The sequence below is a fragment of the Staurois parvus genome, unplaced genomic scaffold, assembly GCF_062004578.1.
Source record: "Staurois parvus isolate SC_StPar_1 unplaced genomic scaffold, SC_StPar_1.0 ptg000074l, whole genome shotgun sequence".
NCBI lineage: Eukaryota > Metazoa > Chordata > Amphibia > Anura > Ranidae > Staurois > Staurois parvus.
In genome coordinates, this window is record NW_028317870.1 from 808,578 (window position 1) to 832,131 (window position 23,554).

Genomic DNA, 23,554 nt, shown 5'->3' on the forward strand with positions numbered 1-23,554 from the left:
CATGGCGCACGAGCGGCTGTCCTCCCAGAAGTCCGTCATCACGTGCGCGCGCACCCGGAAGTGGTTGTGGGGAGTGTCAGTGGATGAGGAGTGGTTGGTGGTTTTCCTGTGTCACATATTTTGAGAACTCTAGTGGCATTTGGACATGGCAAGATCACAGTTCTCAACTGAGGAGATGATCCTTATATGTAAAGTAAGTATGGCCATTGCAAATATGTTAATAACATGTGAGGGACAGGTAATTGCAATTTTGGGGGTGGGGCCTAGCAGAATCTCACTTGGTGCACATGCTACTTATCTGTACATTAGCTCCTGGGTATTGATGGGTCAATTATATTAACCACTTGCCTACGGGGTACTCATACCCCCTTCCTGTCCTGGCCAATTTTCATCTTTCTGCACTGTTACCCTTTGAATGACAATTGTGCGGTCATGCCACATTGTACCCATCTTAAATTTAGATCATTTTTTTTACACAAATAGAGCTTTCTTTGGGTGGTATTGACTTGCTGCTGTGAGTTTTACTTTTTGCTCGATAAACAACAAAATAGCTCATAATGAATAAAAGTCTGTTTATATTATAACATTTGGTAAACCGGTAATTTAGCAACACTGATGTGTGTTGATGAGGCAGCACTGGTGGGTGGCACTGCTGGTCACAGGTGGACGGAACTGTTGGGTGGCACTGATCATCGGTGCTGACCCCTGCTCTGATAACTGCTGGTTCTTGGCAGTACTTTCCAAACATTCTGAGAGCATGAGGAAAGTGCAGCCAAGACCTGGCAAATGCATTTCCCGGTGATCAGCGTGTCATTGGACGTGGTTGATCACATGGTAAAACGCCGTTGTGATTGGCCTTTACCACATCACGTGATCAGCTGTGTCCTTAGGACACAGCAATCACGGAGAGTGCGTTCTGCCAGGATGTCATATGACACCCTCCCAGAGCTGCCTGGATGCAGTGTAGCGTTATTCGGCTATCTGCGGTCGCCCAATAGGTAACCAGTTAGGCCTTCATGGCTAATCTTTGAATATCTGGACATGTATACTGCGTATAATGCATTACAGTCTACAATGTGTTGGTGTACATGGTATTACAGTGTGCAATGCTTTGCTGGATTCTGCATGACAGTGGACAGCGTATCACAGTGTGCAATGCGTTGCTGGATTCTGCATGACAGTGTACAGTGCATTACAGTCTACAATGTGTGGGTGTACACGGTATCACAGTGTGCAATGCGTTGCTCTATCCTGCATGACAGAGTACAGTGCATCACGGTCTACAATGTGTGGGTGTACACGGTATCACAGTGTGCAATGCGTTGCTCTATCCTGCATGACAGAGTACAGTGCATCACGGTCTACAATGTGTGGGTGTACACGGTATTACAGTGTGCAATGCGTTGCTCTATCCTGCATGACAGAGTACAGTGCATCACGGTCTACAATGTGTGGGTGTACACGGTATTACAGTGTGCAATGCGTTGCTCTATCCTGCATGACAGAGTACAGTGCATCACAGTCTACAATGTGTGGGTGTACACGGTATTACAGTGTGCAATGCGTTGCTCTATCCTGCATGACAGAGTACAGTGCATCACAGTCTACAATGTGTGGGTGTACACGGTATTACAGTGTGCAATGCGTTGCTCTATCCTGCATGACAGAGTACAGTGCATCACGGTCTACAATGTGTGGGTGTACACGGTATTACAGTGTGCAATGCGTTGCTCTATCCTGCATGACAGAGTACAGTGCATCACAGTCTACAATGTGTGGGTGTACACGGTATTACAGTGTGCAATGCGTTGCTCTATCCTGCATGACAGAGTACAGTGCATCACGGTCTACAATGTGTGGGTGTACACGGTATTACAGTGTGCAATGCGTTGCTCTATCCTGCATGACAGAGTACAGTGCATCACGGTCTACAATGTGTGGGTGTACACGGTATTACAGTGTGCAATGCGTTGCTCTATCCTGCATGACAGAGTACAGTGCATCACGGTCTACAATGTGTGGGTGTACACGGTATTACAGTGTGCAATGCGTTGCTCTATCCTGCATGACAGAGTACAGTGCATCACAGTCTACAATGTGTGGGTGTACACGGTATTACAGTGTGCAATGCGTTGCTCTATCCTGCATGACAGAGTACAGTGCATCACCGTCTACAATGTGTGGGTGTACACGGTATTACAGTGTGCAATGCGTTGCTCTATCCTGCATGACAGAGTACAGTGCATCACGGTCTACAATGTGTGGGTGTACACGGTATTACAGTGTGCAATGCGTTGCTCTATCCTGCATGACAGAGTACAGTGCATCACGGTCTACAATGTGTGGGTGTACACGGTATTACAGTGTGCAATGCGTTGCTCTATCCTGCATGACAGAGTACAGTGCATCACGGTCTACAATGTGTGGGTGTACACGGTATTACAGTGTGCAATGCGTTGCTCTATCCTGCATGACAGAGTACAGTGCATCACGGTCTACAATGTGTGGGTGTACACGGTATTACAGTGTGCAATGCGTTGCTCTATCCTGCATGACAGAGTACAGTGTATCACAGTCTACAATGTGTGGGTGTACACGGTATTACAGTGTGCAATGCGTTGCTCTATCCTGCATGACAGAGTACAGTGCATCACAGTCTACAATGTGTGGGTGTACACGGTATTACAGTGTGCAATGCGTTGCTCTATCCTGCATGACAGAGTACAGTGCATCACAGTCTACAATGTGTGGGTGTACACGGTATTACAGTGTGCAATGCGTTGCTCTATCCTGCATGACAGAGTACAGTGCATCACAGTCTACAATGTGTGGGTGTACACGGTATTACAGTGTGCAATGCGTTGCTGGATTCTGCATGACAGAGTACAGTGCATCACAGTCTACAATGTGTGGGTGTACACGGTATCACATTGTACAGTGTATTACAGTGTGCAATGCGTTGTACACTGCAGTGTGACTAAAGCATTTTACACGCATGCACTGTACACACTAACGCATTTGACATTTCTAGTGTGCAATGCGTTAGTGTGCAATGCCTTGGACAGTACAATGCATTTGCAGTATTGGTGTATGTTTATTAAGCACAGATAATTAATCTGATTTTAGTTACAAGGAGAAGTCTTCTCTGTCCCCCTGTTTATGAGGTGGAGGACAATTGTTTTCCGAAGAAGAGAGGAGACATTTTTTCAAGGAGATCTGTATAGATTTCCAGAGATCTGTGTAGATGGTTGAGGGGCTGCATGTGATCTCTGGAGATAATTGGGATTAACGATCACCTGAGTTAAACCAGTGAATGAAAAGTGTAAAAAAACATGGATTGAAAATAATCTGCACTGACCACTGTGCTTTGTCAAGCCACATATTGGCACATTCTGGTGTCACACAGATCCGATGTGAAATTTGCAGTGTTTTCTGTGCAAGCGCTGCACCGCATCACAACCGCAACCCCTTCATGCCACCTGCTGCGGCTTTCTAGGTGAAGTTACCAACACACCAAAATTGGTACACAAAGCGTATTGCGATTTGCCAAATTGGATGGCATGCCTATTCACACCCATGTGCATACCCTGAAAAAGGGTCCTGCACATTTTTGGCCCGGATGCGGTGCAATTTGAGGTGTGCAAAATGTTTGTCTCTAATTGCAACGCACACAAATTGCATGTGATTTTCCCAGGAGTGCGGTGTTAGACCACAATGCATGTATGTGAAGCCAGAATAAAAGGATGTGGATTTTGTCTACTTTTACTTGCGCATGTTAACATTATGTAAGTGCGTTATTCTTCTGTTTAACATGCTATAGAAATGGAACATGCATTTGGATGGAGTGTTTTTGTATGTGCATTTTGGAAGTTTTCTAAACACACATTGACCCTAGGGCCACACCATATCTTAAGCCGCGTTTGTCAGAAATGCTGTACAGGACATTTAAAGCGGATTTACACTCCACCTATCAAAAAATAACAGTCATCAGCTACAAAAACGGTAGCTGCTGACTTTTAAAAAGCAGACGCTCACCTTTCCCTTGGTCCTGTGGTGTGTCCCCCGCAGCTCCTTTCACCGGCTGTCCTGGGTTCCAGGAGGACGGCATCTTCACTGTGGGAACCCAGCTGTGACAGCTTGCGGCTTCACAGCCGGCTACCCACTGTGCATGTGTGAGTAGAGTTGCACTTCATGAATGGTCACATGTCAAATGTTCCCAAAGACTACAAGGAGGGAGGATACCTTCCTTTTCTAAACATCTAGGCGATTGTACTGGAAGTAGGAGCGTGTATCTGTCAAATTTGGGGACCCGCTACCCAAGGGTGCCAATCCTTAAGGGGGAATGGGGGAGCAGTCCTTAAAGCGGAACTTCCCCTTTTGGATGGAGCTCCGCTTTAAGATGATTTCCTATGGGATATGTTTACACATGTGCTTTTTCACATGGCTTGTTTTTTGGGAAAAGGTCAGAGCCTTTTTGGAAATCCAAAAGTGTCATGTTTTTGTCAAAATACTTAAATGGAAACACTGCAGACAAGAACGTATTTCATGTTGTCTTCGTTTTGCCGTTTTAGATCTGAATAGCAACAAAAATGAAAACAGTAAGGCACAAAAAATACATAAGAAACAAAAAACAGCGCAAAACCCAATGCAGAGACGGCTACAACACAACCTGTGTTGCCTTAGGCACTTGAGTGCACACATGGCCCCAGGTGATTTTAACAGGTGTTTTTGGGGTCAAAGCATGTGTGTTTGCATTTGTGGAAAGTGTATTTTTGAATCAATTTTTGGTGTTGTTTTGTACGTATACTTTGGCAAACTGCACATCTGCATTCAACTTTGTGGTGAAAATTAACCAAATAATGTCCCAGCCAAAATGACATGCATTTTGCATGTGTGGCCAGAACACACACAAAAATGCTGTTACAAAATAATCCAAAATACAGGCTCAAACAAGACAAACATGCACATCCAAATTTCAAACAACCTTTTACAAAACATATCTAATGACCAAAAAGCACCAACAAAGTGGATTACAAAATACACCACAATGAGAATTCTAATGTCCAAACAAGCGTAAATTGCCCTTTTGTGCCCATGGAGTGTTGTGTTTTCTTTCAATTATCATTTAGGTGCGTGCCTAGCATATTTGTTAAATGCCAAAATGTGCAGCAAAATGCATGTTTGCTAACAACACTTGGGGTGCCATTAACAATGAATGGCACACAAGAGCACAATGCGTATTCAAAGACCATTTGAGCACACTTTAGAAGTGCTGCAACAATTGTGCAATTCTGCCAACAATTATGCAATTCTACCAACAATTATGCATTGCTCAGGTGAGAATGCATTGAAAATGACAATACAATACAATTATACTGTATGTACGTATGTATGTGTATACACACACATGTAGATATAGTTCATGTTTTAGCTTGCCTTTTGGGACAATTATCCCCTGCTTTGTGTCTGATATTTGGTATGTTTGATTACACAAACCTCTCACATTTAAATTCTTGACCTTTTCTTGTCACCCACAGGTTTTGCTGTTACGCAAGTATGACGGTGGCTGTTCGAATTTTGCCAAGCAGACCATCGTGCGCCAGATCAAGCATCGGCTGTGGCAGAGATTCCACCACCGCTCCACTGTGCTGCAAATCCAGCACAGTTGGAGCGATGTGAAGCGGCGCAACCCGCAGTTTTTGAAAAAGGTTGCCCGCCGAATCTCTGGTAAGTCAAGTTATTAAAAAGTCTACTTTCAGTTTTGTATTGTGAAAAATGTTTTGCTACATTCATTCTGAATTTGTTTGGCAATAATGTTGTCTTTGTTGACTTGTTCTAGCCACAGCTGATGGGCGCCAGGCGGTGGTCTGCTTGGCAAAAAAACCTCACAGGAGGACAGCCACCGTCCACTTCTTCCAACCACAGGCGGGGCATCCCCTGCGGAGACTCCGCATTGTGGAAGGTAAGCACAAGCTCTAGAAGCTTGGACCTCATGACTTTGCCATTGTTGCCATCTCCACACTGATCTCCACTGACTGTCAATTGTACATTAATGCCACACACATTGCTTGTAAATGACATGATAACTGTGACGGAAGCGTAGGCAGGACAGAACACACGGAGGATGCTAAACACACCAAGCGTTATTGTTATATGGAAAGCACTCAATCAGGGTAGGAATTTAGCATCCGGGCACCCAAAATGGGGGAGGAGAGGGGAGTAGCTCCAAACAATTGTAATTCAGCCCATGATAGGGCAATTTGTGTAGCGATGGCCCAAGCATATATTAATCCAAGCAGGCAGCTCCTGCAAAAGTAATAGGGAGGTTCAATGGGGCAATCCAGGCAAAAAATGTATGCGAGTTCCACGGGACAGTACAGGCAGGGAAAATCGGGGGATCCAGGGGGGTAGTTCAGACAGGAGGATTGGGGCATTCACGGTTTAGGCAGGAGTATCCTCGGGCACACAGCAGGTAGCAGGCAGGAGTACCCTTGCACACAGCGGATAGCAAGCACCTCTAGCCCCCCAGGTATCAGCAGAGTACTCAGCGGGTTCTTGGAGGTGGGGAGGTCTGGCCTCAGCTCAGACTTCCCAACAGCTGCTCATGGCGACATACCAGGGACCAACAGTGGACTGGGTCCTGCTCCGGTCTTCTTAAGCCAGAGCAGGACGCTTCCCGGTTGTCCTGGCAATGGCCGGCCCAGCGTCAGGTCGCCAGGGCAACAAGGCACGCCCCGCTCACTGGGGCCGCGCTCAGGGAGCATGGCCTTTGTCTCTGGCGGCCGCAGAGTGTGGGAAGCCTCGTGGCTGCGCTGTGCCCACCGGGGGGCATGCAGGGACACCCCGGCGGCCTGTGCCATTCGGGCCAAGCGGGGTAGCTGACTCCTTGGCAACTTTGCTGAGGAGAGGTGCTACCCGCACCACAGTGGGTGTTTCCTCCCCTCCTGAACAGCTTTTGATGTAGGCTTGTGCAGGACCCTAGGAATCTGCAAGGGGAAGAGAGGGGGGATGATGAAAGGAGAGCAAGGGGGGAGGAAGGGACAGCAGGCTGGAGGGGGACTGTGACAAGAACCTTTTGTTAATCACTAATAGAGCTGTGTTTGGTGTCATTTGATCCCCAATGGCTGTTTGTTTGTGATACAGGATTTATGCCTAAAAATATTATGGCTTAGATGTTCACAAACATATCCCATCAAAATCGCAGTCATAACATTTTGTTTATCCATTTGACAGAATTGGACTTCTTTTGACCCATTAAATTACAATATTTGTATGTTATGTATGCTGTTTGAAAGTTGCAGAGTATACAAATTATGGAATATTTTGGACTAAAATGCAACTCCATGGTGTACAGCCAATCTCATTTGGTGAGGCCCCATAAAATGACAGAACATGAGAAATATTCTACAATGCATAGTACGTTATTATTAACACATTAACACATAAATACAGTATTATAGAGAGGGGACATCTGGGGAGATTTCTGGTTCATTTTGGGGATGGGGGAATTTCAGAATCTTGGCTTGTCCTTACATTGGGAATCATTCTAACGGAAATGTTTAACATTGTCTTGACTTGCTTACATTACTGCCATGTGGCCTTTTTGGTGATCTGGTATATATGGTCTACAGCCAATCATATTGACCAGGGTGCTGTGATTGGTCCAAATACCATGTGATAAGTGTGGTCCAATCCTATTAGGACATCCAAGAGTTCCTAATATCTAAATTGACATTGTGATCATGTCATTGCATAGCAAATGCATGATCAACAAGATTAACAAATCATCCTCCTACCATGACTTGCTATCTGCTGTAGTGCGGTGGACAAAGTTGTGGAAAATGATGCAGTCTGCCCCAGTGGATGTACATCCAAAGTCAAAACACAACAAATTAGGGACACGAACACAATTGTGCCTGTATGTGTGGCCTGACACCAGGAAATGGACAGTTGTCATTCAGCCCTGTGGCCTTAGCTTTGGCACACAGGTTTGTGAGAAATGACTAAACTTCTGCCATGTTTTTAGGTTAGTAATGTTACAATTCTGTGTTATTCTTTTTGTAGAACAAGACAGTGAAGAGGAGGGCCAATGTAAGTGCCTTGAATGTGATTGGCTGTTCTCTGTGTGCATTATGTAACTTTGATGTGTGCAATGTGTTTGTTGTGTTCTATCTTGTTGTTTATGTAGCACCAGCTATGTTGGAAGAGGGGGATGAGGAGGAGGAGGGCACATCCTCTCAGGCTCACTGTAAGTGCATTGAATGTGCTTGTCTGTTCTCTGTGTTCCTTGTTGTCCTTGGCTCTCTCAAAGGGGTTGTTGTTGTTCTTCTTCTTCTTTCTTGTTTGTGTAGTACCAGCAAGGTTGCCCACAGTGGAGGAGGAGGAGGCGGCGGTGGCACCACCACCACCACCATCACCACCACCACCATCACCACCACCACCCCTGTCTCCGCGGTCGCCTGTGCTGCCGGAGACTCCCTCACCTCCAGTTCACTGTAAGTGTCTTGGATGTGCTTGCCTATTCTGTCTGTGCATCATGTAACTTTGATGTCTGCAATGTGTTCTGTTCTATCTTGTTGTTTATGTAGCACCACCAGCCATGTCAGAAGAGGGAGAGGAGGGGGATCCCTCTTCTGAGGCACACTGTGAGTTCATTGAATGTGCTTGTCTGTTCTCTGTGTTCCTTGTTGTCCTTGGCTCTCTCAAAGGGGTTATTGTTGTCCTTTCTTGTTTGTGTAGTTCAAGCAAGGTTTTCTCCGGAGGAGGAGGAGGAGGCCCACCAGCCACCTCCAGAATTTAGTCCACAGCAGGAGGCCCCCTCACCTCCAGCTCACTGTAAGTGCCTTGGATGTGCTTGCCTGTTCTCTGTGTGCATTATGTCAATTTGATGTTTGCAATGTGTTGGTTTTGTTCTTTCTTGTTTGTGTAGCTCCAGCCATATTGGAAGAGGGTGAGCTGGAGGAAGAGCAGAGGGAGGAGTGGTCACCCCCTCAGGTCCACTGTAAGTACCTTCAATGTGTTTGGTGATTTACCTTCTGTACAATCATGCTGACCATAGCTGTAGGCTAATTTGACTGCTTAATATTGGCCAGACTGTAGTTTCTTATCTAAGTCTGCCTTATTTTTGTTTCCACTACTGCAACTTACCTAGGTGGTTGAAGCATTGGTCCAATACTTCATCTGTCCCCCCTAGGTTGTAAGGGTGGTAACTCCGCTGTGATGGAGCGTAGGCAGGACCAAACACACAGAGCAGATGATAAACACACAATGCTTTCTTGAATTAGGACAGTCACTCAATTTGGGTATGAAGTTAGCGTCCAAGTTCTCGTGGCAGGGGAAGAGCAGGGATGGCTCCTCAAAATATTGTAATTTGGCCCCAAGAAGGGCAAACTTAGAGTCTCTGTTAAATTGTAATCCAGGCAGGGAAGGGAAAGGAGGGAGAGTTCACAGCCCTTCCATACAGGGGGGAAAACAGGGGCAGAAACACTCACAGTTTCGGCAGGGGTTTTCCTGGCTCACAGCGGCCTACAACAGGGGGTGACACTTAGCACACAGGAGAGGGTCCACTTCTACAGCACACTGCAACACGTGGCCTCACAGTATTAGGCAGTGTAGCAGCGGGTACTCCTCCTGAGCCCCGAGTATTAGCAGAGTGTTCAGCGGCTAATAATCCTGGTATCCCTAGAGTATTATGCAGAGTGGCTGCGGGGGTCTCGCCTCAGCGCAGACCTCCCAGCAGCTTCGCAGCAGACAAAACACCCTGGAGAATCCTGCGTCGGCTCCCTGTTGTCCTGGCAACGTCCAGCCCAGCGCTGTGTTGCCCAGGCAATGAGGCACACCCTCTTGACACGGGCCTTGCTCTCTTTGTCTCCAGCGGGTGCAGGTGCGGGAAGCCTCGCACCCGTGCTAGAGCCGCCGGGGGGGCGCGCAGCGACAGGACGGCAGCCCTGCTCCGGAACCCACTGGTGGGAGGCTATCCCTCTCCTGGCTGTATGGCCAGGAGAGGTGTGACTCCCGCTACAGGGGGTCACCTTCCTCCCATGGGGCTTTGCAGGATGGGAGGAAGTGACAAGCAGCGGGGGGGAGAGGTGACACCTCTCATCCTGTGCAGCCCAACTTCAAAGGCTGCTACAGGATGAGAAGGGGGTGGGTGAGGGGACACAGGCACCAGGAGGGGGTGGGGGTTTCTGGGAGTTCAGGCACACTGTGCCATCTGCAATCACATGTTTGCTGTCAGCTCAACCCCCCAGCACTTACTGTGCTGTGGAGGGGGAGGCACTGGCAGGCTAAACTCTTTGTTATTCGTGGCTAGGCTGATCCAGTTGCTGCTCCGGAGTCTGCAGTATATCATGACTTGAAAGTCAGGATCTTGATCCAGTCTGGCCATGCTGTGTGACTTCAGTGAATAGAATGCAGCTGTCCCCTGAAAATGTGTCGCAGGAGTGCCAAATGAACTACACTTCTGTAATCCACAGGAGAGGTACAGTCCAAAAATCTTGGGCTGGATTTCCCTTTTAATCTATGTATGTCAGGCTTAGAGTGTAACTAAACCCCGAAGCCTGCATTCACTCTATCTGGTCTACGCAGACCCTGCATTGACTATATCTGCTCTCCCTGTACCCAGAATTCACTCTGTCTGGTCTCCCGCAATAAAACAGAACATGGCAGTGCAAGTATTTAAGGCCATAAAAAAAGCTAAATGCCTTTTATCATCAGCAGTTAGAGCAGTCTTGTGACTTCAGCAGAGCTCTGTTAAACTTTGAGTATTTGTCTGTCTGCTCTAGGATGGTGTGAATCTTCTGGCCCTCTATGTGAACAGTGCTGATTGGCCCTGTGCTGATCACATGCACCCTCCCCAAACAAACACCCAAAAAGTATAGCAATGCACAGCAAACTGAGCATGTGCATGTGATTACGGATTCAGTCTGTATCAGTTGGTCATTTCAACAAGAGGAGGGGCAGAGAAGACAGGATCAAACAGCCTTCTTACACAAGACAGAGTATTAACCCCTTAGTTTACACAGCGAGTATAACAAGGATGATTTACTGCATATTTACACTGCTTGGACTGTTGTGGGTATAGTAAGACTTTAAGTAATATTGCTTGCTTTCTTATCACACATGGTCAAGCAGTTTTGAGAATACAGCTTCCAATGTGGATTCTAGTGTAGTGGCCAGGCAGTTATTAGCTCAATATGTGTAGGCCTGTACACATCCATACCTTTCGGAGACCAAGTTCTGCTCTCTAGCACAGCATGGGATGATAATTGGCAGCAGGTCAGTATTTTTAGAGCCTGAGGAGGATGCCAAGCAGTGGGGCTTTCATGCTGCGAATGCATGAAGCCAAGAAACTTTGGCCTTTTGACCAAATTTACAATGACCATCCAACACAGGATATGTGCCCCCAAAATCCACTAGCAGAGGGGTGGGAGAGCCTATCTCTGAGGAGCTTCTCGGCTATTAGTGTTTGGGAAGTGTTCTGAGTTGTGTGTCTTTGAATATCCAAGGGTTAAGGCCTTTCCCTTGTGTCAACCTTTGAAAAGGTTGCAGCTAAGGGCACAGTGGCTGTTAACACCACAACCCCTTACAATATCCGACATAAAGATTGGACTTTGTACATTTTCATGAGTGCACCCTCTTCTATTTGTACAATCATGAGCCAGAATTTCACGTTCGACTTTCTTGGACATCCATGGCTCCCTAGGGTCATACACTATCGAAACTTAGCTGGAGTTAGTCTGCACCTTGTACTTCAAGTCTGAGAGAATGTAAGGCTTGGTTTTAACAGTGTGTGTGTTTGTAGTAAACTCTTAAGTTTACAAAGCCTCGAATTATACTGACATGTGGAGCTCTTTTGCTTGTGTTTTTTTCAAGTCACCAGGCACTCAGAAAGGGAGTGGCTGCACTTCAGAGCCCACAGGAGGCAATGGATGGAGGAGGAGGAGGAAGAGGTGGAGTCGTTGGAGGAGGGCCAACTCCCCTCCAGTTCCCCTGAGCCCCAGGACCCAGGTATGTCCCATTTGTGTGAATGTGATCAACTTTACAATATTTGCTTTTACACAGTGTCTATGTGTGGGGGTGTCACATGAGATGTGTTGGGTAAAGGGTGGTAAGCCTGGCACCAGACTTATTTTTTCTAGTGATTCCCAATCTGCTCCAAGCTACAAATGCCACCTTGCAGTGTGCATGTGTTAACACTTGAGGGGGCATTTGTGTTTTGGCATAGGGGAGGAGAATATTGTATGGACTAAGCCCTTTTACAGCTAGACTGTCAAAGACTTAGACCTTGTGACGTCTTCCTGTGAAGCTTCAGGTCTGCTGCCGACCTGTGACCTTTGCTTTGGGATGATGTAAGTCACTCTATTGTAGACCCCAGAAAGGAAAGTGAGAATGGCTGCAAGGGCTGACCAATGAGTGTTTCCACTATTACTGTAGTGTAAGCGTAGCTAAGCTGATGTGTGTGAGCCAATTCCTCTTGTCAAGAGCAAGCCTCTCCAACATTGGAATGCTGGCACCACACCACTGGCAAGGGAGACCTTTGGGTTACGTCCTAAGGTGATCTGAAACATCGTCAATGGACAGCCAAAGAGTATGTTAGCATTGTAGGATATGAGCAGCTTGCTGGAGTGTAGGTGCCAACAAGTGGTCAAATGAATTTGGCCTTAAGCTCTTCTGGCCATCTAGTTTAGTAACCCAAACCGAAAGAGGACTTTGCTATGTTGGGTAGGGCTAGGGCTTACTACCTGGGGCCTGTACTATGTGACTGTTTAACATCCATGTGTTTGTCAAATGTCAGGACTCGCAACTTTTTCTTGTGTCTTTTTTTTGTTACTCTTCATGTAGTTGTACTTCCCAATGCCCCACCTGCTATGGGGGAGCTACAGCCCCCACTGGATGCAGAGGCTGACATCCCAGAAGGTCAGTTTCTGAACTGTTTACACATATGCACATGTAACGTATGTAGAAGGCTTCAGCTCCCCCTTGTCTAAACTGTTTGGCCTCGTCCTGTGTATAGGATGCCCCCCACAAAGAAATAAAACATTCACACTAAACAACACATCAGGCAGATAGGGGCTTAATATTCACACTTAGACCTGACAGCTGAGTTGTTCTACATAGGCATACATTAAAGTGTTTTTCTAATTAAGAAAGGGCAATAAACAAAGAATATGACACAATAGTCAAGCACTAACCTGACACTCCAGTGATCCAAAACCTGCTTCCCAAGTAACTAGTGTTTGTTCCACTCTGGTCTCTCCACTATCTTAAAGAATCACTCCTAATAGATGCAGCTGACACATCCAGCTTCCTGGGAGAAGGACTGCCTCCCTTCAAGGACACACCTGGTTAATCACACTGCCAGCTCTTTAGGAATCTCTGGACCTGTGTGGAGGGAGTTGGGCCACTAGGCTCCAATAGGCTCACAGAATTTGCTCAGCTCTGTGCTCTGGCTGAGGTGCATGTGTGTAGGGCCCCACCCCTCCCCTCTCTGCAGCTAATAGAAATCTAGGATAGATGTCTTTGGGAACTCTGTGGAGGAGATAGGTGTGGCAAAGTCATCTGTTGCCCTTACTGATGAGATTGCCCTTTTTGCTGTTGCCCACAGATATATTTGTAGTCAGTGAGCAAACACTCTAATCTAGGCCTAAGGATTCCAAACTCCCTCCCTGGCCCATGAAATCCTCCCAGGCAAGAGATGTAAGCTCTGTGTTCCAATGATAAGTTGAAAACAGCATAGAGTGCTTTCAGGATAATTGACAAAGTTAGACAAGTATTGCATGCTGTTGTTTGTGTGGAAGCAAGTGTCTCCTTTTTTAATTGCAGCAAATGCATTTATTCTGACTTTTTCTACAGTGTTCAACCACCCAGCCATAAGAAGCCTCATGGGCTGGGTGTGTGAGCGCATTGGGACGCTGGAGCAGGCATTGGAGGTGGGGCCAGCCGAGAACCAGCCAGACATTGTGGCCTATTTTTGTCTGTTTTAATGTTTTTAAATGTTTTTATGAATAAATGTTATTTATATTTGACAGTGGACTGTGCTGTGGCCTTCTTTAGCCTTTGCAGGTAGGCAATCATTTTCATTGCAGTTGGAGCTGATCTGCATGTCCCTAAAGCATTGCAGTACACGGCTAGCTCCAGCTGCAGTGGCCAATCTTGCTTACCTTGAACAAAGTCTGGCAAGTCCAGCTTTAGAATTGCATGTTTCAAAGAGGTAAACCAGCTTCTTCAATCCTAAACTCGGATATATAAAGATTGCAGTTGACTGCTTGCTGTCTGCAGCTACTCCCAATCTTAGTTTGCTGCCGTTTGTGAAATGCCGCAAGAGTTTACACAGAATACTCCATTCATGTTACATTGTTTACATTTGGAGTAGCTCTTCAGTCCATCCAGGGACTTCAAGGTAGCTTGGTGGAGTGTAGTTGTGAAGACTGGCAAAAGGGGAGGTGCAACCAAGTAGATAATGTGTGGGTGGATCCTGTGGGCAACTCTGTCAAGATGTTACTCCTCACCTCATTTGTAATTGGGATTGGCATTACACAGAAGCCACATGACTTGAAAGCTGCTCTGGGAAGGACTATCAGTTATGGATGAGACCACTTGCATGCAATGTCCCGCAGCAAAGAAAAGGGACAAATTGACTTTCTGCTCAACACACACCACTTGGATCCAATTTGTTGCTAATTCACATATCATTGTTTTGTCAACAGAAAGTGGGAAGGGAATGAAGTGAGGAACAAGTGTCAACTGGGCACATAAATTCCATAGGCACACACATCTAGAATCAGGCAGCGTAAGATCCTATGCTCCCAAACCAATTCCGAGGCTAGATGTAACACGGTGTGTAAAGCAAACTTAGTCTGGGTCTAGTAAGTCAAGCAGAATGATAGTCCAAACAACAAAAGTCCTTTGCTTATTCTCACAACTTTTAGGTGTCTCTAGCTTTCCTTGGCAGGCTTAATGTTTGTAAGTCGTGGCCTGGTTTTGCACATGGTGGCCTGGCTATTGACACACTTCTTCTATAGTGTGTGTCAATGTAGTAGCCCAGGGAACGTATTTGGACAGCAGTGTCAGTCTCTGGGGGAGGCAAGTGTTTGATGCAGGAGTCTTCTTTAAAATCAGCATCCCATAAAGAGCAAAGCTAGACAACAATTTGCAAGCAAGCTGCAATATTTTTTGCCCCATTTTTGTGAAAGTTAGTCTTGCCCACAGAGTCCACTGAGCATCCTTGGCTCAATTTGGTCAGCCAAATTGAGAGCAGACAATGCCCAACTGCTACATGTGGCAGAGAACTTGTTTGATGTGGAACATCTAGAACTCTTTGACACACCACCAGGTCAAAACAGCAGAAAGGCCAAAGAGTATAACCACCAATTCCTTGGGAAGTGTCAAATTTGAATGTTATTTAGTATGTGCTGTTTTTTGGAGTGTTAACTGTAGCAATTGTGCCCACAGAGAGGCACGTGCTCATCCATTTTGCTCCAAACCCCTCCATATTGTCTCTCTCTCCAAAATCCGATTCCTCTGATATCCCCACCCCCCTCTCTCTCTCTGTTGAGTGACGTGGTCTGGATGATGACAGAGATCACAGGCAGCAAACTCATTCCAAGGAATCGTAAAACAGACTTACATTTTCCAAATCCAGTTTTACATATAATTTTATGTCTCTAGGAAATAATTACACAAACATGGAGCACATATTGGGATGGCTCACTTTAAGACAAGTCGCCTGGTATATTACACACCCTAGCTGTCATATACAGGAGAGCAGAAAATGATATCTCCTTAAGCATCCAAGCAGGTATCTCATATGTAGCCGTTTAGCAGAAGATTGTGCGTATTAATCTACTCGTGGATAGAATGTTCTATGTATCCTGGCTAAGTTATGAACCATAATATAATCAATGAGTGATTTTTGGTCATGGATTGGGTCTCCACCTGACACCCACACAAATGAGGCAATTGGCTCTCTGCTTCAGGGAGACACCCTGCTGAGTTCCTAGATAAAGGCTGTGATGCTTGACGTTAAGCCAAGTTGACTTGAGAGAAAAATGGTAGAATCGCCCTTTTAACATAGGAACGAACTTTGGGAAATAAGCCCCTTTTGGCAGTGAAACATGATCTGCTTAACCCAAAGGCAAGTACTTTATCCCTCTAAACTTCTGTTCTCTTTGTTCTATCCATTTATCTGCTACATCTTTTTCTGAAAATATTTTGCTTACACCCTCCTGACCTTTTAGTTATGAAGCTTACTATCTGGAAGTGTTGAACTGTTTTTTAAAGCTCTTTAAAGCAATATAAGCACCCCTGTCTCTGAAGAGCGCTATTGTGTGTTTTAAATTTCAGTATATCGCTGCCTGTGTTGACAGTGGTATACCAATGCTTATGCAACCATCATAGTGGTATTGCTGATATTGCCAAGTTGCCTCTTTCTCTGTGCAAAAAGGAGGTGTTGGCAGTGTGAAGGGTTAATTGCGTCATTAACCTGACCCAGTAACAATTGCTCCCAGGCTGGCGGAACATAGAGTGTGGTCCATTAGCTGGGAAAGGTTTGTGCAGGGTGCAGCATTGTTACGCACTTGACAGCGCTGTTTTAGATTGGCTAGTCCTTTGGTCACCAGTTTGTTGAGAAGGGCTGGGGTCTGATGATGCAATCAACATTAACTATTTAGAATTACTGGCCGCAACACTAAACCTAAAACACCTGTGTTGGATTTCCTACATGACCAACTCAACATTATTAGCCCAAACACATTTGACAATATGCAAGACACGTTCAGCCACTTTGAACAAAAGAACATTTATTTAAATATAGGCAGGGGGGGGGGGAAGGGAAGGTCATGGTCGGGCGCCTCGGGCTCCTCTGGCGCCTCGGGCTCCTCGGCCTCCTCCGGCGCCTCGGCCTCTTCCGGCGCCTCGGCCTCTTCCGGCGCCTCGGCCTCTTCCGGCGCCTCGGCCTCCTCCGGCGCCTCGGCCTCCTCCGGCGCCTCGGCCTCTTCCGGCGCCTCGGCCTCTTCCGGCGCCTCGGATGGTTCCTGCTGCTGCTGCTGCGGGGGGAGGGGTATGAGGGGGGGGGGAGGGGTATGAGGGCGGGGGGGAGGGGGGTATGAGGGCAGGATGGGGTATGAGGGCAGGGGGGGGTATGAGGGCAGGGGGGGGTAGTGTCCAGGGCCTGGGTAAGGGTATTGGGTGGAGGCAGAAGAAGGGGATAACCTAAAGTGGTGCTGGAAAGTGGTGTAAATTGGTTGTGGGGCTGTGAAAGAGTGAGAGGGAAGGACTACAGAAGAAGGGGTTGAATGTGTGGTTGGGAGGGGTGTGTTGGTAGGGGCATTGAAGTGTGTAGGATGTGTTTGGTAAGGGAGGTAGTGGTATTGTGTGGTGTGTGTAGGAACAGTGTGAGGGGCTATGAAAGTGGGGGTGTGGCCAAGGGGCAAAGTGGAGCGTGAGGAAGATGAAGTGTGAGGGATGACGGGTTGATTCTGCACCTGGGGATTTAGGGGCTGGGGTGGGATTTGAGAGGGCTCCTCCAGAGTGGGTGACTCCTGAACAGGCACCTCAATATGTAGTTCCCCTGCTGCTTCCCCACCACTTCCAGCAGGGGAACTGTGTAGCACCATTGGCATTGACTCCAAACGACTACACAAGGGTTGTGAGCCGCTGGTTGATGGTGCATTTTGATCAGGCCCTGCTTGACACAAGGCTCGGATGTCATGCAGCAGGTGATTGTTTTCCTGCATGATTGCAGTCTGAGCCTCAACTGCAGTGGCAATTCGAAGCAGGGTTGAGTGTTGGAGCTGCAATAAATGTTCAAAATCAGGAGGGGGACTGTAATTCCTCCTTTGCTCCAATAATCTCTCCAGATTGGACATCAGCCTTTCACCAAGCACAAGAAGGGGGCTGTGTTCAGGTGGATGAGGTGCCAATCCAGCTGAATCCAATGTTGGCTGCAAGAAGAAACAAACAAAAAAATTTATTCAGAGAGTGTTTTAACACACAGCACAAGCATACAGTAGGACAGGGGGCTCATCCGACAACAAACACTAGCTCATGTTCTTGTCCCACCCCTAGGACCAGGTATTGGTAAATGCCTTTCCCTGACATATTACACTGGATGAACATCTGGCCAAAATAAATGATTTGGCTGCTTTACCCAGACTGATACCTTCTGGGTCTGTAATGTGATTGGACTGGGATTTAGACAAGTGAACAGCTAAAATTCCAAATTGTCACATGCATATCACTCTCTCCAGCTCATGACTAAGCAATGATCCCAAAAAAGTAAGTTACACATCACGTTGCCAAATCCTGCCCAGCCAGGAACAGTTATGCTCTAAATGGGTAACTCATTATGGATAACATCTTTAGCATCTCTTACCTGACGTTGAGGCAGCTCAGATGTCGGTGACGGACTTTGCTGAACTATTGGAGTGCCTGAACGTCCCTGCACCACAAAAACAAAAAATAGGGCATGAGATTCCACAAATACACATGCAACATGCATTTGAATATCCCCACCCAATTACAGCAGTTCCCATACCCCAACATCGGATGCAGATTGTTCACCCACTCTGTCAGCTGGGGCATGAAGAGCTGAAAATAGATTTCAAGATGATTAGCAACAGACAGAAGTTTGACTGTATGTATGATCTGACATTTTTGTTCAAGGTTTGAGGGTTTGTTCATTATGTTTTTCACAACAGTTTATCCAGAGAAATAAGACACTGGCAGCTACAAGCCACGAGACTGTTTGGGAGTAGAAAGAGGCATGGTAAGGCTCAGGAGCAGGGGCCACGAGAATTAGTGGGCACCTTTCCTGCCAAACAAGGAGGCAGATGTGTTAGGATGGCTACAATATGCCGATAAGCTACTGCAGGCTTTTAGACCTTGGCCTTCAAACATTTAATCCAAAGATATAACATTTGTTAAGGCAACATTCCAAAAAGGCTTAAATATCAACCCAAAATGATCTAATCAGATATAAAGGTGCCACAAAATATTTACAAAGCACAAACGCATGTAAATGCATCCCAAAGAATTGTTGATATAACCGTGGATTTGAAGAGATCAAGACCAATGCATACAAAAATCCTTGAATCACTTTTAAAACATAGGTCTCATGACAACTCCATGTGAAAAAGATAATTATTATCTCATGTGCCAGTCTAAAAATATCCAATAAGATTAAACAGCCTTTCCAGACAATTTGAAGCTCTTTGAGCTACAAATGGCGGGTCTACTCAGTATTAAACCATACGGACTAAGATTGAAATACCATTCAAGTTCATGTGTGCAGAAAGGAAGGCATCCCAGCAGTGTTGCCAATATAGTGTATTTGTCAGTGAACAATAGATTAGTCTTTATGATGCCTTTTGGGTTTAAGGCGACTTAAAAGCAGAGGATCTGGGTGGATAGGTCTGGCAAAGGAAGAGATCTTCCTGCTAGTAATGTGATGTGCCAAGCTCAAGCAGTCTAATTATTTACCTCATGTCTACATGAGAGGCCAAAAACATTATTTCATTTACTTTGTTTTGGGGGGGGGGGGGGGGGAAGACACAGTAAAAATATTTGCCCCTGGAGATTCCTTATTCGTGACTTGGAAAAGGAGCAATTGTGGGTGCTTTTAATTGTGATCTGGCTGTGTTTTTTGGCTTGGGGAAGATGGTTCCAAAAATACTCAGTGTTGGTATCTCTTTGATTTTGCCTCTGCATTTTGAGCTATGGTAAAATGGACGCCATCACTTTAAGCTTTACAATTGGGTGAGTAGCTACATTTCTAGATGTTGACCCCTAAAGTTTTACTGGGCTTATGTCCCAGATGACATGATGAAACAAGTCAGGAGAGGGGCCCACTAGATATTACTGGCAGACGTGTCAGCACAGATATTTTTAAACCACTTGCCTACTGGCCAGTTAAAATTCCTTCCTGGGCTGGACAACCTTCACCTTTCAATGCTGTTACACTTTGAATGACAATTGTGGTCAGGCAACACTGTACTCATCTGACATTGTTTTCAGACAAATAGTGGTTGTTTTGGGGGATATTTAATGGCTACTGTGTGTTTGTTTGGTGTTCGTAAAAATACATAACCACCTAAGAATGTGGAAAACTATGTTTCTCTTATCAAATTCTTCAAACAGGTAAGTTTTCACCTTCACTGAGCTGTTGATGAGACTGCAATGATGAGGTGGCACTGATCTGCACCAATGATGGCCACTGGTAGGCGGCACTGACTGGTGGCAAGGCTGGGCATTGATCATCATGGCAATGATCATCAGTGCCCTGATGATCATTGGCGAGAAATCCTCTACAAATTGTCAGTTGTTTGCAGTACATTCTTCACATTGACAGCGTGAGGAAGGTGCAGGCAATAACTGGCAATTGCATTGAGCATTGATCTGCCATGATCAAATGGTAAAGGCCACAGAAGTTGGCAGGTGTGAGCCCCCAGGGGCATGCAGGTGGGCGTCATTTGATTACCTCCCTGGACTGTAGGCCAATGACAACTACAGTGCAGGTGACAGGTGTTTGAACACTACTCTGGAAATCAGCATCCTTAAGGTGCCCAATAAACTTATTGAATGGAAATGTAGACAAGCATGAGCTCTTTTGGTCTTTACTTTGTCCATGTATTTGCCTGGAGACCTGCAGCTTCAAAATGCTACTTACTGATTACAATAGAATTTGAGAGATGTTGCCAGTTCTGCCAACCATAGTGTTGACCAAAGTGTGTTTGACCTTCCCTTTGTGTGGGCAAAAACCTGAAGTTGAGCGGCACAATTGGGAAGTGATGGGTCCCTGTAGTGGAGCACATCATTTCCTGTATATTGAGCAGGCATGATATATGCACACCAAACACATTGGATATTCTGGGACTGTCAGAGTTGAGCATTTTGACATTGGTCAGATTACGTGTATGTGTTTACATGTGTGGAATGTGTTTGTGCCTGGGCGAATTTCTGAGGTTACGAGGGAGAGTCTGATTTGGAACGCTCAGGAGATGTCAGCTAATTAGTGATGTTTGGAACTTTATTACTCTGTTTGTTCTCACATTTGGTTTTATGGTGTTACCTGCTTGTATTGGTCTGGGGAAACTGGGCCCACAACATGTGGCAGGGATGAGACACATTTCTTTGTGGTAACATTTTTTCACATTGATTTCTCTATGGTTTTGAGTGCAGCACAGTGAGGAGGCCCAAAGAAATACAGCGTGTTGTGGAGATATATTTGTGTTCACACAGAGTTTAGCATTTGGTTTGTTCTGCATTCCTCAGAGGATGCTCATTGGTTCATCCTGAGTGATTATGATTGTTCTAGGCAAGCACATTAATACATACCCAGACCTTCCTCCTGGTCTGACTGCAGTGGGTGGAGCCTCTCCTCCTCCTCCTCCTGCTGATGTTGTGCTGTGAATAGGACATTGACATGTAAGATGTTTGATGTTTTAGCAGCTTGTTCAACATTACGGGGTGCATTCCCAATGAGTACTTACCAGGAGTGAACACCTCTGGATCAGCGTATGCGTGATCCGAGTCGTCTGAGGGGCTAGCAGGGGCAGCACCTGGCTCGGGACGGGCTACAACACCAGACAAAATGAACAACAAATGTAAAGCTACACTATTTCACACACTTTGCTTTTCAATAAGATAACACAACTTTATAGACAATATGGACATGTGTAGTGTACTTACCACTCTGCAAGTCATCAGTGTCTACACGAGCCGTCACCCCAAAAATCGTGGACATGCTGATGACTGGGAGAAGTGCTCGTTCGTCCTGAGACAGGCGCTCATAATATGCGGGATCCACACCTTCGTGGGTAACATGCCCCTGCTTAGCCCACTCAGCCAACTTTGACTTCAAATGACGTCTCAGATCACGCATACGCTTCTTGATGTTCGGGAGGGTCCGGCGTACCGTCCCCACTGCATTCACAACCACCGCAATCTCCTCCCACAGATGGTCCTTGGCCGCCTGACCACTGCGGGAGGAGCTGGACCCCAGAATGCCTTCTTGCCTTTCCATGAAGGCATTTATCAGGGTCCAGTTCTCTCTGTGGGAGAAGGGTGGAAACCTGGCCTCAGTAGGGGCCTGAGGCCGGGCCTGGCCCCGGCCCCAGCCCCGTCTGCCTCCCCTTGATGTCCCTTCACCAGGACTAGAAGGGGAGGCAGCAGCCGCAGCTTCCACCTCTTCTCGGAGGGAAGCCTGGCTCCTTCTGCCACCAGCTTGGCGCCCCCTCACACCAGAGCCAGACCCCCGGCCCTCCATGCCGCCCCTGCCAAATGGCCCAGGGGAAGGCTCAGTGCCCTGACGGACACCACGGCCCCCCCTGGGTCCACGGCCTCTTCCTCCCACCATGGGATGACAGGTGGGCAGGGGGTCTGGCTGGGTGCTGTTTGCAGCAGCAGCAGGAATCTATCCAACCAGATGATATCTGAAACACAAAAAGTGACATAAGGGCAAGGGTTAGGTGTCTGGCCTCCAAAGACAGCACATGCCCTGGAGGAAGGACCACACTTACCAATATGAAGAGCCCCTGCCTGGGGGTGGGGTGGAGGTGGGGGTGATACTTCAGCAAACTGCAAAGGGAGACAAAAGACAGGAGGGCCAAAGTCACATTTCCACTCTCCATACACAGCACGTGCCCTAGTGGGGACCACACTTACCAATATGAAGAGCCCCTGCCTGGGGGTGGGGGTGATACTTCAGCAAACTGCAAAGGGAGACAAAAGACAGGAGGGCCAAAGTCACATTTCCACTCTCCATACACAGCACGTGCCCTAGTGGGGAGCACACTTACCAATATGAAGAGCCCCTGCCTGGGGGTGGGGGTGATACTTCAGCAAACTGCAAAGGGAGACAAAAGACAGGAGGGCCAAAGTCACATTTCCACTCTCCATACACAGCACGTGCCCTAGTGGGGAGCACACTTACCAATATGAAGAGCCCCTGCCTGGGGGTGGGGGTGATACTTCAGCAAACTGCAAAGGGAGACAAAAGACAGGAGGGCCAAAGTCACGTTTCCACTCTCCATACACAGCACGTGCCCTAGTGGGGAGCACACTTACCAATATGAAGAGCCCCTGCCTGGGGGTGGGGGTGATACTTCAGCAAACTGCAAAGGGAGACAAAAGACAGGAGGGCCAAAGTCACATTTCCACTCTCCATACACAGCACGTGCCCTAGTGGGGAGCACACTTACCAATATGAAGAGCCCCTGCCTGGGGGTGGGGGTGATACTTCAGCAAACTGCAAAGGGAGACAAAAGACAGGAGGGCCAAAGTCACGTTTCCACTCTCCATACACAGCACGTGCCCTAGTGGGGACCACACTTACCAATATGAAGAGCCCCTGCCTGGGGGTGGGGTGGAGGTGGGGGTGATACTTCAGCAAACTGCAAAGGGAGACAAAAGACAGGAGGGCCAAAGTCACATTTCCACTCTCCATACACAGCACGTGCCCTAGTGGGGAGCACACTTACCAATATGAAGAGCCCCTGCCTGGGGGTGGGGGTGATACTTCAGCAAACTGCAAAGGGAGACAAAAGACAGGAGGGCC

General features: G+C 46.9%; 2 protein-coding genes across 2 annotated transcripts in view; one reads left to right on the forward strand and one right to left on the reverse strand.

The window, feature by feature from the left end:
* The window catches only part of LOC149469321 (uncharacterized), a 76,717-nt gene that overhangs the window by 49,968 nt on the left and 3,195 nt on the right, over window positions 1-23,554 (forward strand). The window contains exons 2-13 of the mRNA XM_089669399.1: window positions 5,538-5,727; window positions 5,840-5,962; window positions 8,065-8,091; window positions 8,189-8,248; window positions 8,352-8,495; window positions 8,589-8,645; window positions 8,740-8,835; window positions 8,930-9,001; window positions 11,875-12,009; window positions 12,844-12,918; window positions 13,855-13,974; window positions 16,818-17,029. Of these exons, the coding sequence (XP_089525525.1) occupies window positions 5,538-5,727; window positions 5,840-5,962; window positions 8,065-8,091; window positions 8,189-8,248; window positions 8,352-8,495; window positions 8,589-8,645; window positions 8,740-8,835; window positions 8,930-9,001; window positions 11,875-12,009; window positions 12,844-12,918; window positions 13,855-13,974; window positions 16,818-17,029 (1,311 nt within the window). The remainder of the gene's footprint in view (window positions 1-5,537; window positions 5,728-5,839; window positions 5,963-8,064; window positions 8,092-8,188; window positions 8,249-8,351; window positions 8,496-8,588; window positions 8,646-8,739; window positions 8,836-8,929; window positions 9,002-11,874; window positions 12,010-12,843; window positions 12,919-13,854; window positions 13,975-16,817; window positions 17,030-23,554) is intronic.
* LOC149469322 (uncharacterized) lies at window positions 19,636-22,483 on the reverse strand. Its single transcript, XM_089669389.1, has 2 exons — window positions 21,688-22,483; window positions 19,636-21,572 (listed from the first exon to the last, which is right to left on the reverse strand). The coding sequence occupies exons 1-2, from the start codon at window positions 22,352-22,354 to the stop codon at window positions 21,310-21,312; spliced, it is 930 nt and encodes a 309-aa protein (XP_089525515.1). The 5' UTR covers window positions 22,355-22,483; the 3' UTR covers window positions 19,636-21,309.